The 12,639-nt window shown below is 42.6% G+C and overlaps 1 protein-coding gene across 3 annotated transcripts in view; it reads left to right on the top strand.

Moving 5' to 3' along the window:
• Nucleotides 1-11,125, top strand: part of Il6st (interleukin 6 cytokine family signal transducer) — a 40,196-nt gene extending 29,071 nt beyond the window's left edge. For all 3 annotated transcript variants that reach the window (XM_041663276.1, XM_041663277.1, XM_041663278.1), the window contains 3 exons: nt 1,965-2,061; nt 7,333-7,414; nt 8,111-11,125. In XM_041663276.1, the coding sequence (XP_041519210.1) occupies nt 1,965-2,061; nt 7,333-7,414; nt 8,111-8,848 (917 nt within the window). In that variant the 3' untranslated portion in view covers nt 8,849-11,125. The remainder of the gene's footprint in view (nt 1-1,964; nt 2,062-7,332; nt 7,415-8,110) is intronic.
• Nucleotides 11,126-12,639: the final 1,514 nt, after the last annotated feature.

Raw genomic sequence — 12,639 nt, 5'->3', positions numbered from 1 at the left:
CTTCCTTGTTTACATCCTTACCCCCTGGTGTGGCTGCTCTGTTATCTTCCTGAAGACTTACAGCACATTCTTTTTTGAATCATTGTAGACTTTCTCTTATTTTATTGAAACTATTTGTAATTTCCCAAATGCTGCTAGGGGAATGGTCTATAGTAATGTCCATGTTCATTGTGGGTTGAATGTAAAGATAATATATGAGTATGATTACATAAAATCCTGGTCTTTTCTACAAGGGAAAATTAATGTAGCTTCTGGAATGAGATCCCATGTGATGACATGTTCGTAGATCCATAACAGCTAATACTTGAAACATAAAGTAAACTTTAAAAGTATTTCCCTAGTTGCAAAAGCCATAGTCACTATAGGAAATTTTTGCAATACATTGTAAAGAGGATTATGAATTCTCTTTACTTTAGAGGATTCTCTAAAGTAATCTATCAATGTCTCTTCTCTATTTACATTTTTAAAAAATGATTCTGTTGTGGTGGTAGTTACCTGTCTGCAGCATCCATTACAACTTCCTCAAATGGCATGGGAGTCTTGCCTCAAAAGAGAGATACTGCCAAAAGTAATTAAAACAGCTATTTGGGAAATTTAATTCACAAACAATGCAAGTCTAAAGCCATCAGCAGGGGGTGTTTCACCTTTCAAGAAGGTTCTTGGAGGAGACAAAGCTGCATATATGATGTGGAAAATAGGACAAAGAAGGCATCTTGAGGACAGCAGGCACAGGGCCCAGGACAGGCACAAGAAACGCAGAGCTTGGCTTAGTAGCAATTATGAGAGCAGCTGCCCCTAAGTTAGGTAGTCTGTCTGCCCACAGGATCCTAGCACTCAGGATTCACATCTGAGTGAGAATCATGGTGTATGCCCACCAGTTCTGAGGAAGGGGTGGAGACAGGAGGATCCCAAGTTAAAGTCTGCCTCAAAAGCAAAAACAAAAGCCAACTACTAGTTTATTCCTAGCATTCATCTGTTTTTTTTTTTAAATTTCTGTTGGTTCTCATGGAATGTAGGTTACTTACAAGGGAATATATGTGATAGGAAACCAAAAATAAGTAAGCTCTATTTCTGAAGGGTTACGCTCCTGTTTTCATCCTATAAAGAGTAATGAAAAGGCATTAGCTCCGTGATAGATGACAGAGCGCAAGCTTAGCATGTGGTGGGCCGACTTGAGGCCTCAGCACCAGGAGGAAGGCAGGTGGAGAGAGCTGGAGGAGGTAACCAGGTGCTGCCACAAGGGAGATCGGTTAAGATGTCTCCAGCATCTCTCCCTCATGAGTCCTTTGTTAAGTCCTCTTTTAAAAGCATATATATGATTTGTGTGGCATTTAAGAATTTCAGATTTATTTGCATCTTTAAATATTTTATTTGTTTTTGAGACAGTATTTCTAGTGATATAGCCCAGGCTCAAGTCTGGCCTCAAACTCCCAGTCCTCCCCTCCCTCCACCTTCTGCATACTTGAGACTATAGGCAAGCACCAGTGTGCCGGGCCCACTTTGCTGCTCTTGAATGAGTTGTCTACTTGTCCACCCTCATGCCTCATGAGCATCCCTCCTTAAATTCTTAGTCTTAGAGCAGATATATTATCATTCTGATGATCATGACCCAGTGAGCTAAACTCATTTTATCCTCCCAGCCAATGTGTGTTTTATGCTTACTACATAGCCAGGTTTGCAAGTAAGGACAGAGAGAGGAAGAAAGACTACCTCAAAACTGAAAACGAGCAGGGCGGGCAAAAGGAATGTATACTTGGTTGATAATCTGCAGTGTAGGTACTTGGAAGACAGACAGACAAGACAGCCTAGGTGGGCTCCTTAGTGAGGCCAGATCAGCCTGGGTACATTGTGAGACACTGTCTCCATAAACAGAAAGTCAGGCAGTGTCCAGTGAGGACCTTATGCTTTTTTCCCTCTTTTTGTATGTGCTAACTGTTACTTCTCACTTACCTTTTGTCTTTTAGCTCAAGGAGAAATAGAAGCCATAGTGGTGCCTGTGTGCTTAGCGTTCCTCTTGACAACTCTTCTGGGAGTCCTGTTCTGCTTTAATAAACGAGACCTGTAAGTGCCAGTTCTCACATTGGAGCTGCAGTTTGTTACATAATAGTATTTAACTGTTTGAAGTTTACCATTGAACTGACTGTGTACAGATGCATCACCGCCATGTGTCCCCACTTCTCAAAGCCTCCTCGCTCACTCCTAACCTGTTCTCTCAGCCCCTGCCCCTGCCCCACAGGGACTAGCCCGTTTCCCTTGTAGCTTTGTCTTAGCTGGAATTTCCTGTGCTTGCAGTCTCTGTGCGTCTCACATTTAGCTGCTTGTGAGCTCATTCATGCTATTGTATTGCTCAGGTGAGTTTTTTTCTTTTATGCTGCTGCAATACGGTCTGTAGTGTAGTATATAAGGGAGTTTAGAGGTTACTAATTCTTGCCTATTGTTTATAATACTCTATGAATATTCACATCCCAAACTGCATGGGCACATGTTTTCATGGGCCTCAGATAATCACTTTATGAGAGGCCGCTGGAGCCAGGCATGCACCTCCATGGCAGAGCGTTCATATCACAAGTGCGAGCTTCTAGGTCCAGCTCCAGCACAATGAAAAGAGTAAAGAAACAGCCCCAAGTTTTCTCAGTGCTGCCCTCTTGCAGGCATCCCACTGTTACTGGCACTTGGTACCAAGGTGTTTCTGAAAGTGTGGGTGTGGCCAAGCACTCCTGTGTCTCATGCCCACCTTCCTGACCCCGGGGACTCTTCTCATGCATTGCCTCACTCATTAATGCTGTAGCTGGTGCAGTCTTTGTCCACTTTTAAATTGGGTTGTTTTGCAAATATTGAGTTGTAAATGTTCTTTTTGCTTGAGAACGAAAAATGTTTTCAAATGTTTTGCAAATTTTGTTTCAGTTTGTGTGTTTTCTTTTTTCGGGTTTTTTGTTTGTTTGTTTTTTTGTTTTGTTTTGCTTTTTAAACTATGACTTTGGGAAAGCAGAAGTTTTTAATTTTGAAGTGTCCTTTCCCAGGCTTTTCCCTCTGGTTCTTGCATTTTGTAACCTTTTTAAGAAATCTGTCTACCCTGGGGTCATCTGTTTTCTTCTAGAAGTTCACTGGTTTTAGCTCTATCATCTGTAATCCACTCTGAATTAATTTGGGGCATAGTTTGGGTCAGGGTCAGGTTTCTCCCTCCCCATCTAGTTATATGAATTTTGAAACAGCTCTTTTCAAGTAAATGTATTTGTTCCTGTGCCAAAAATCAGTTGTTTCTGTAAGTCCATATATACTTCTAGACTCTCATTTCTGTTCCCCCAAACTATGTTTATTCTTTTTGAATTTTTATGTTTTGAGATTGGTTTTATATAACCCAGACCAGTCTTGAACTCCTGTCCTGAAGTAATAAGGGCGGCGGCGGGGCTGCGTCCCCAACACCCCAGCCGCCTGCCTAGCTAGCTTATGCCCCGAAATAATTACACGGACACTGTATTCCTCCAAACACTGCCTGGCCCATTCTCTTCTAGGCTAATTCTCACATATTAATTTAGCCCACCTCTAATCATCTGTATGTAGCACCCCAAGGTGCGCTTACCGGGGAGATTCCAGCCTAGTCCATCCTGGGTCGGAGCTTCATCCCGGGAGCGGGGCATGGCGTCTCTCTCTGAGGCGTCTGCTCCCGAGAGGAAAGCGGTCGAGTCTCTGAGCTCACTTCCTCTTCCTCCCAGCGTTCTGTTCTGTTTACTCCTCCCACCTATCCTCTAACCAATAAAATGGGCCAGGGCAGTGCCTTTATTAGCCAATGACCTTCCTCCATCATTTCCCCTTTTTCGGTTTAAACAAAAAAAAGGCTTTAACATAGCAAAATTACATATAACAGCCGGGCGGTGGTGGCACACGCCTTTAATCCCAGCACTCGGGAGGCAGAGGCAGGCGGATCTCTGTGAGTTCGAGACCAGCCTGGTCTAGAAGAGCTAGTTCCAGGACAGGCTCCAAAACCACAGAGAAACCCTGTCTCGAAAAACCAAAAAAAAAAAAAAAATTACATATAACAAAACAGTTATCAAGTAAAAGTTACAATAATCTTTATCATAACTAAGGAAAACTATAACTATAACTAACTATTCTTAACTCCATCAAAGACTCCAGAAAGATATATTACCTAAGTAAACAAGAACTAAGAAACTTCAAACTCTAGAAATGACAAAGACATCTCACTGCCTGGACAGTCACCCAAAGTTCTTTTGTACCGTTGGGGCATCCATCTTCAGCCTTCAGGCCCATGGTATCCAGCAGACATTTCCATAAAGCAGGAAAATTCAAAGTCAGTTCAGTCACTATCTGTTGTGTCCTGCAGAATGTCTCGCAGACTCTTTCAAAATGAATCAGGAACCCTGAAAGATCATCTCACTTTAGGCAAGTTCAGTAGTCCTCTCTCTGCAGGTTCTCTGTGTCCAGTTTATGCAGTAGTCCAGGCAAGAGCAGTTTCTTGCCCAAATGGCTATCAAACTCCATCAGGTGCCTCTTCGATGCCCATCTTCCTCTTGAAGTAGATTGGTGCTGCCAGGAGCAGAGTGTCTCATTGTCATGAAAAGTCCTCAGTTATTAAAACATTAAATGTCCTATTCTGTAATCTTTGAAAGACATGAAGAATGTCTATCTAAAATATATCTCTATATATATAGAAAATCTAACTAACATGACTACAATGATTATCCATTAACAACCTATATTTCTTAATTATACATTACATATTTAAATGAACTACACAATCACAATACCTTAATCAAAATCAGAAACACTTATACATATAACAAAATTGACCCTAAATTTCTATCAATAAAGCAAAGTCTATACTAATGCAAATTATTCATACCTATATCATATCCCCCTTTAAATGTAAAAGAACATTTATAAACCATATTTGGGAACATGGGCGCAGTTTTTTCTCTCCAAACTGCTTCCTGCTGAATGGGGGCGTCGTTAATTAGGTCTTTCATGGTATAACCTGTGTGTTAGCTTCATCTCAGTTGGCAGTAGAGCGAAGCAATTTTTTGAAGGCGTTCACACCAACCCTTCAGGAGGGCGTGGTCCATCATACCAAATCGGAATAGAAGAAATGAACAGCGTCTCATCCTCTGTGAAAACAAAATAAGAAACTCCTTTCCAAAGCATCATGTCCTTAGGTCCAAATTTCAAATTCAAGGCATCAAAATATCTATGTTGGATTAGCTCAGCAGCATTTATAAATAAATATCTTTTAGTAGCTTTTGCTCTTTCCTCAGCATTCAAATAATTCAAAGAGAGCATAATAGCATACAGTATCAAAATTCTCTGTGTATTTTCCATCTTTGTTCGTTTTATTTTAACCTCTATTTTGTTTATTTTTGCTTTTAACTTTTTGCTTTTTGAGGCAGGTTCTCTGTATCTTTGACCTGAAGTAACTCTGTAGACCAGGCTGTCTTTGAACTCTCAGAGATCCGCCTGTCTCTGCCTCCCAGGCATTCGGGATTAAAGGTGTACACTACTACACCTTGAACTCACAGAGATCTGTTTGTCTCTGCCTTCTAGGCACTGGGAATAAAGGTGTGCGCTACCACACACAACAACTCTCTTCCTTTTTTTTTTCTTACTTTAAGAACTTCAACTTTTAGCTTGTACATATTTTTAACACACTTTAAACCATTCAGAAATTTTCTCTGTCTTTGAATCTCTCTTTACTGTATATCTCTCTTTTTCTGACCACATGAATCTTTAATTTACCAAGCAATATCAGTAGGATTAAAGGCGTGGCTTTGCTGGCTGGATCCAGCCCATTCCTTAGCTTTCCAGCCTCATGGCTGAGGTACTGGCTGTAGCCAGCAAGCGAGCTTCAGCAGCCTGTGCTTGCAAACCGCACAAACGGCTTGCGTAAAAGAGTCAGAGTTTGTCCTGACAGGACAGCCCAGAAAGCCGGCATTTTTAAACGGCGCAGTTTTTTTTCTGCTACGGCTGAAAACCGAAAAGCATGCATTCAGCTTTTCGTCAACACCGTTTAAGTGTTTCGTGGCAGGACCTCTTAATGAGCTGCAGGCTTTGCAGCTAAAGCTGAGTCAGGAAGCCTCTCTTAGATGAAAGCGCATGCTTGCCTCTAACAAGCAGAACAGACCCAAGAACACAGCGAGTCTAGTTGCCATCAAACAAATCGTAGCACTTTACTCCAAATGCTCTATTCAAAAGCTCTGTCTCCCGCAGGAGCCAGACAGAGATCCCAGTGGCGGCACAGCCCTAGGAAGTCTCGCTCTAAAACGACACAGCGTTTTTTTCTGCTACTGTTGCTGAATCAGGAAATCTCTCTACAGCACGCCACCAACAAACAGCAAAAATCTGTGTTAAACTCTCTTTCCCTTATTTTTAAGCCTTCTCAGGTTTTTTAAATGGGTTTAGTTGTCCACACGTTGGGCGCCATATGAAGTAATAAGGGCGGCGGCGGGGCTGCGTCCCCAACACCCCGGCCGCCTGCCCAGCTAGCTTATGCCCCGAAATAATTACACGGACACTGTATTCCTCCAATCACTGCCTGGCCCATTCTCTTCTAGGCTAATTCTCACATATTAATTTAGCCCACCTCTAATCATCTGTATGTAGCACCCCAAGGTGCGCTTACTGGGGAGATTCCAGCCTAGTCCATCCTGGGTCGGAGCTTCATCCCCGGGAGCGGGGCATGGCGTCTCTCTCTGAGGCGTCTGCTCCCGAGAGGAAAGCGGTCGAGTCTCTGAGCTCACTTCCTCTTCCTCCCAGTGTTCTGTTCTGTTTACTCCTCCCACCTATCTTCTAACCAATAAAATGGGCCAAGGCAGTTCCTTTATTAGCCAATGACCTTCCTCCGCGCTGTTTCTGCCTTCCGAGTGTTGGGTTTATAAGTTGAGTGTGCCACCGCTGCTACCTTGTCTTTCTGCTCCATAATGTCTTATTTTTTTTGGGAAAAAACAAGTTTATCATATTTTACTTGATATTAGTAAGCCATTTTTATTTAATTCTCTGACTGAATACTTTTAATTGAACGTTAAATGTCTTTGCATTTGTTTCTGATAGGACACATCACAACCTGTTATGATCTAAAGTTCTTAATTGATTTTATTAGAGGAATTGAATACTGATAATTAGCATTGGTATTGTTAACCATTTTCCATTAGGAATACAGTCTGTATGTGTTTTATTAATATCTTTTTCTTGGTAACAAGTAATAATTTGTTTGACTTTAGGATAACAGATTATTTTTGTTGGTTTGGTACTTAAGATGCTTGGATGACAAAGGCTTCTCATTGTTTTATGGTTCTACAAATGCCGTTCTTCTTTTCTCTTCAGAATTAAAAAACATATCTGGCCAAATGTTCCAGATCCTTCAAAGAGTCATATTGCTCAGTGGTCACCTCACACACCTCCAAGGGTAAGATAATATCTTCTTACTGTTTATAGTATACAGGCTTATTTATTAGTGTATGTTTATAGAGTTTAACTAAAATATATTCAGACCTGGTAAAAATAGATTAGTTCTTAAATAGCAATTGTCACACCGTAAATAATCTCTATCCATTCTAGCACATCGTTTGTCATAGGTCGTTTGTGCATTCCTCGTGCTGTTCAGTAAACACAACAAAGACTTTGTTGAAAATGGAAACTAAGAGCCTGTTATAGGGATCTGGGCTGGGTGTTAAGTGCTGGTGGCATCCTGCTGTCTTCACCCTGAGCAGATGAGTCCTGGGAACTGCACTAGACTCGTCACACACAGACCATACCCTAGAGGGGCAGTCCTTCCTAGCCCTAGAAATCCTAAAACTTAATAAGTCATACCTGTAAAATTTTATAGTTTACAAAACCTCACTTATTCAACTTTGCATTTTTAATGTTTCCAAGGCATTTCTTTTGTCTATTTAATTCTAGGCCTACTGTAAGTATGAAATATTCAATACTATTTAGAGCCTGTTTATAGCTTATAACAATATTAATTTGGAAACTGGAAATTGCACTGATTCAGACTTCTTTATTTCATTTATCTGCACTGCAGCTGGTTATAGAACTTGCTTAGGTGGCTAAAACAATTGGAATATTCCCAGAGTAATTGTTCATTTTTCTTTCTTTCCAGCACAATTTTAGCTCCAAAGATCATATGTATTCAGATGGCAATTTCACTGATGTGAGCGTTGTGGAAATAGAAGCAAACAATAAAAAGCCTTGTCCAGATGATCTGAAGTCATTGGACCTATTCAAGAAGGAGAAAATAAGTACAGAAGGTCACAGCAGTGGCATTGGGGGGTCCTCATGCATGTCGTCTTCCAGGCCCAGCATCTCTAGCAATGAGGAAAATGAGTCTTCTCAGAACACCGCGAGCACTGTGCAGTACTCCACTGTGGTGCACAGCGGCTACAGGCACCAGGTTCCCTCAGTGCAGGTCTTCTCCAGGTCCGAGTCCACCCAGCCCCTGTTAGACTCCGAGGAGCGGCCAGAGGACCTGCAGTTGGCAGATAATGTCGACAGCAGTGATGAGATTTTACCCAGACAACAGTATTTCAAACAGAACTGCGGTCAGCCTGAGGCCAGTCCAGATATTTCACATTTTGAAAGGTCAAACCAAGCCTCGTTGGGCAGTGAGGAGGATTTTCTCAGACTGAAACAGCAGCGGGTTTCAGAGCACATCTCACAGCCCTGTGGGTCTGCGCAGCAGGGGCTGTTTCAGGAAGGCCCTGCAGATGCTCTTGGCGCAGGGACTGGGGGGCAGGTAGAGGGATTTGAATCATCTGGAATGGAGACAGCAATGGATGACGAAATCCCTAAAAGCTACTTGCCACAGACTGTGAGACAAGGTGGTTACATGCCGCAGTGAAAGACTGGCTCCTGCCCAGCTTCAGTGGGACCTGTAAGGGAAAGCTAGAACACTCGCCTGTGACTTCAGATGAAATAATCATCGCCCTCAAGGACAAAGTCACAACGGGGCCATCTCTATTCCAGGTTATCTGGGATTCTCCTTCAAGCACTACATGAACTGACTTTATCCTCTGAATAGCTGAAGGACTCTGTGCTGTTTCAGGACGTTTGCACTGAGATTTGTAAAGTTCTTTGTTTAGCTGCATAGAGAGTAGGGAATTCAAATAAGCCGTAGTGCCATGTGGCTGCGCTGCTCTAAGGAGACTGACTAGCCGTCCGAACCGCAGGAGCAAGGGTCCAGACCTCCTCAGCCAGCACTGCCATAGGGCCGCCTGTCCAGATTTTGTCATCTGGCCAAAGAGATGGTTAGGGCAGATTCATTTCTGGTTCTACCAATTAGAAAATACTGGCTTGCGCCCTGCTGTTTTTACCAATGTTACCAGTTGTTACTGAGGAAAAGAATGAACTTTTAAAATGAACTATGTAAAAGTACCCATTTTCTTAATATTACCCAAAACCTCACAAAAATCTGCTTATTGATAACTTCTTTCAAAGCCAGTTTCAGCAGCCCTGTAGAAGGCACCCATAAGGGCTGGCAATGAACACCATAAACTCTCTCAAGCATTTAAATATCACTGTTTAAGTTGGGGACACTTTTCTGGACACAGACAAACACCAGGACAGATGGCTCCAACGTTTGGTTGAAGAGACACTTTATACACTGTTTCTTCCGCTTAAAATTTTTCCAGTTGACTCCACCTTGCTTTGTTTTCAAGGACAGCAAGGAGGTGTTCACTGAAAGGCAGCCTTCACCACGGCCACAGGCAGAATCCCAGAACACCCACTGATCTCAGTGTCCGTCACAGCGGTAGAGGTCCTTGTATGGAGCTGAAGGAGCCGCAGGGTCTTGTAAAGTTTACTGGGTGGGGATTGAACCCATGGCCTTGTACTTGCTGGATACTCACTCTGCCACTGAGCTACCCACCCACACATCTCATTATGTTGTTTAGGCTCAAGTGATCCTCCTGTCCCAGCGTTCTGAGTGTCTGGGACTTTGGGTGTGTGCAGGCACACCCAACAGAAGATGGTGTTGTTCATATCTGCCATTTCTGAGGTAGAGTTTTACATGCGGCTTGGGAGTATCTTAAACTTGGTCCTCCTGGTTGCTTTGTTATTGAACAATCCAGGTATCCGGGGCTTAGCACTAAAGCCATTAATGCGTTTGTGCCTAACTTTCCAGTGTGACATGGAGGCAGGGGCTTCTCCATTAGTGACTGATTACCACTAGGTGTGCTCACGGGAAAGTTTCAGAGTTTGAGAGCATGGGCACACTTTAATAGTTCATGGAGGTTACCAAACAAAAGGCTATGAAGAGTGAACTCATTAGGTTGGATGCAGATTTACTTTTTACTCTCAAGAATGTTGTTTATATTAGACTTGCTGATATATATTACCATCTATATTTTTATAATAGCTGATACTTTTCTGATTTCCTTCACATGTATAACCGTCGTGAGACAGTAGACACTTCTGTTCTCATAATATTCAGTTGCCCACTTGGCAAAACCAACCTGATACTGGGAAAATAGCAGAACTGAAGGTAGATAATCAAAGTCAGGCTCAGAGAGGTCAGGTGGGGCCAAGACCAGAATTCACACTACAGGGCAATGGCATCATCACCATTCAAGCTGGACATCAATGTCTGGTCTGGGGCAGGACTGAGCTTTCTATGTATATATGCCCAGAAATGAACACTTGCTGTATTTTCCATTTTCTCACCGAAGGTAGCCCAGTCATATTGCTGTATTCGTGTTTAGCGGCAGCCTTCCTCCTGTCTAGTAGCGGTGCTGTGAACATTGGAGCATGAAGTCTACACGGGGGTTGGGGATGATTATCCAACGTAAGTTCACGAGTGAGCATGAGAGATCACTGAAGGACGAGCCTCAATGAAGCAAGTTTGCATGTTGACTCCCAAACAGGAAATGTCCCAGTGAGCCAGTGCCCTCACCAACAGAGACAGTTGTGTGGCTACTGCATGAGAACTCATTCGGGAAATGTCTAATGGATCAGCTTTGCCCCAAGAGAGAACCAGTCATAAAACTCGATTTAAATGTAGACTTCGCTACAGCATGTTTTAGAATAATCTGAGTGCATGTACCTTGTATTTTAGATAGGCAAAGAAACTAATCTGGCTTCTTTATGTAAAACCAGTCTAATAAAGCTAGTTGTATAGTTACTGCTTGACTCTTTGATGTGTGGAAGCGTAGTTGGAAATAAGGCACACTGGAAAACAGCCTCTCTTGGCCTCCACTAGCTCTTTGCTTCTAATGCAGTTACCTCAGAGAAAAAGCAGTCAACATAGGTTACACATCCTGCCATGGTCTCGTACAGATCTAATGCTAAATCACTATTACAAAACTGTAGAATTTCAATCTTTAACCTACTCAAGCAAAAAAGTTAATCCTCTTAAAACCCCCAGTCGGTATTCGGGGACACAAGGAAGCAGATGCAGGGAGAAAGCTCAAACCCCACCTGGTTCTCGTTTATTCAGTCTGCAGAATTCCGGGGTGCACGTTTGTCAGCTCATCCGGGGACCGTAGTTCTGTAGTGACGTTAAAGGTTAATGAAGTAGAAGTGTTTATTAAAGCTCAGGCTTAAAGCAGGACAGCCCGAGGACCTTCGGACATTAAATACCATTTTTAAAGCTCTCTCTTTTTTCTACCCACATAATTAGTAAAACTGGCATAAATCTAGACCTAATAATAACAGGAGTTTGCTAGAAGTTCGCTCTTCTTTTTCATGTTACTGAGTTTGCTTTAAAAACAAGTTCTTTTTTTTTTTTAAACTTTATTTAACCTTATTTCATGCACATTGATATAACGATGTTAGATTCTCTGGAACAGGGGTTACAGACAGCTGCGAGCTGCCATGTGGTTGCTGGGAATTGAACCCAGGTCCTCCGGAAGAGCAGTCAGTGCTCTTAGCCACTGAGCCATCTCACCAGCCCCTAAAAACAAGTTCTTAACCTATCTCCATTGTAAGGATTTTAGGGAGATGTGTGAAATCAATAAGCTGCAGAAACTGTAAAGGTCAGCTGTTAACAATAACCCTTAGGCTCACTCTACTGCAGGTGTTAGGATTATTTGGCCTGGATAAGATTACTTTTAAAATGTGCTGTCCTATAAACTGGAAAACACACAGCCATCAAATGGCAAACTGTTTAGGGCTAGCGTAAAATGGGGCACTGCAGACTTCAAAGGTGTAAAACAGCAGACCAACCCCTGGCCAATCTGGGGCTGGGCACCATTTTCAAGTTATTCATAAGCAGTTCATATGTCAAGACAGAATTTTATCCAGCTAGATGTGCGATCTCTTGGCTTCGTGGTTTGTTTTTTCTGTCACAGGTAGATGGGCGTTTGCTCACTGCGTCCAAGATACAAAGACAGCTCCAGGTAAACCGCGTTACTCATTTATCTTACACTTTTACAGGGCTTCTTGCCCCACCCCCCGTAAGCCCCACACACTGGTTAGGTTTTTATTAACCAGTTGTTAGTACCGTTGATGGGTCGGGATGAGAAGGCACTAGGCTGGTTCCGTAGAGGATTTAGTCCTGTTACCACCAGCGTGGTCAGGTAACGACAGGTGCAAATGCTGTTCATGAATAGTGATGTGTGTTGTGTCAGAAACAGGGATGCTACGGAGGTGAGGATTTGAAGACCGTAGCCGTCAGTTGGAATATACTCGGGAAGC

Source organism: Microtus oregoni, unplaced genomic scaffold (genome assembly GCF_018167655.1).
Source record: "Microtus oregoni isolate MIOR12 unplaced genomic scaffold, Mior012 000014F_ref0000157, whole genome shotgun sequence".
Lineage (NCBI taxonomy): Eukaryota > Metazoa > Chordata > Mammalia > Rodentia > Cricetidae > Microtus > Microtus oregoni.
The sequence above is the reverse complement of the archived record's forward strand: the minus strand, read 5'-3'. Positions and strand labels throughout refer to the sequence as shown.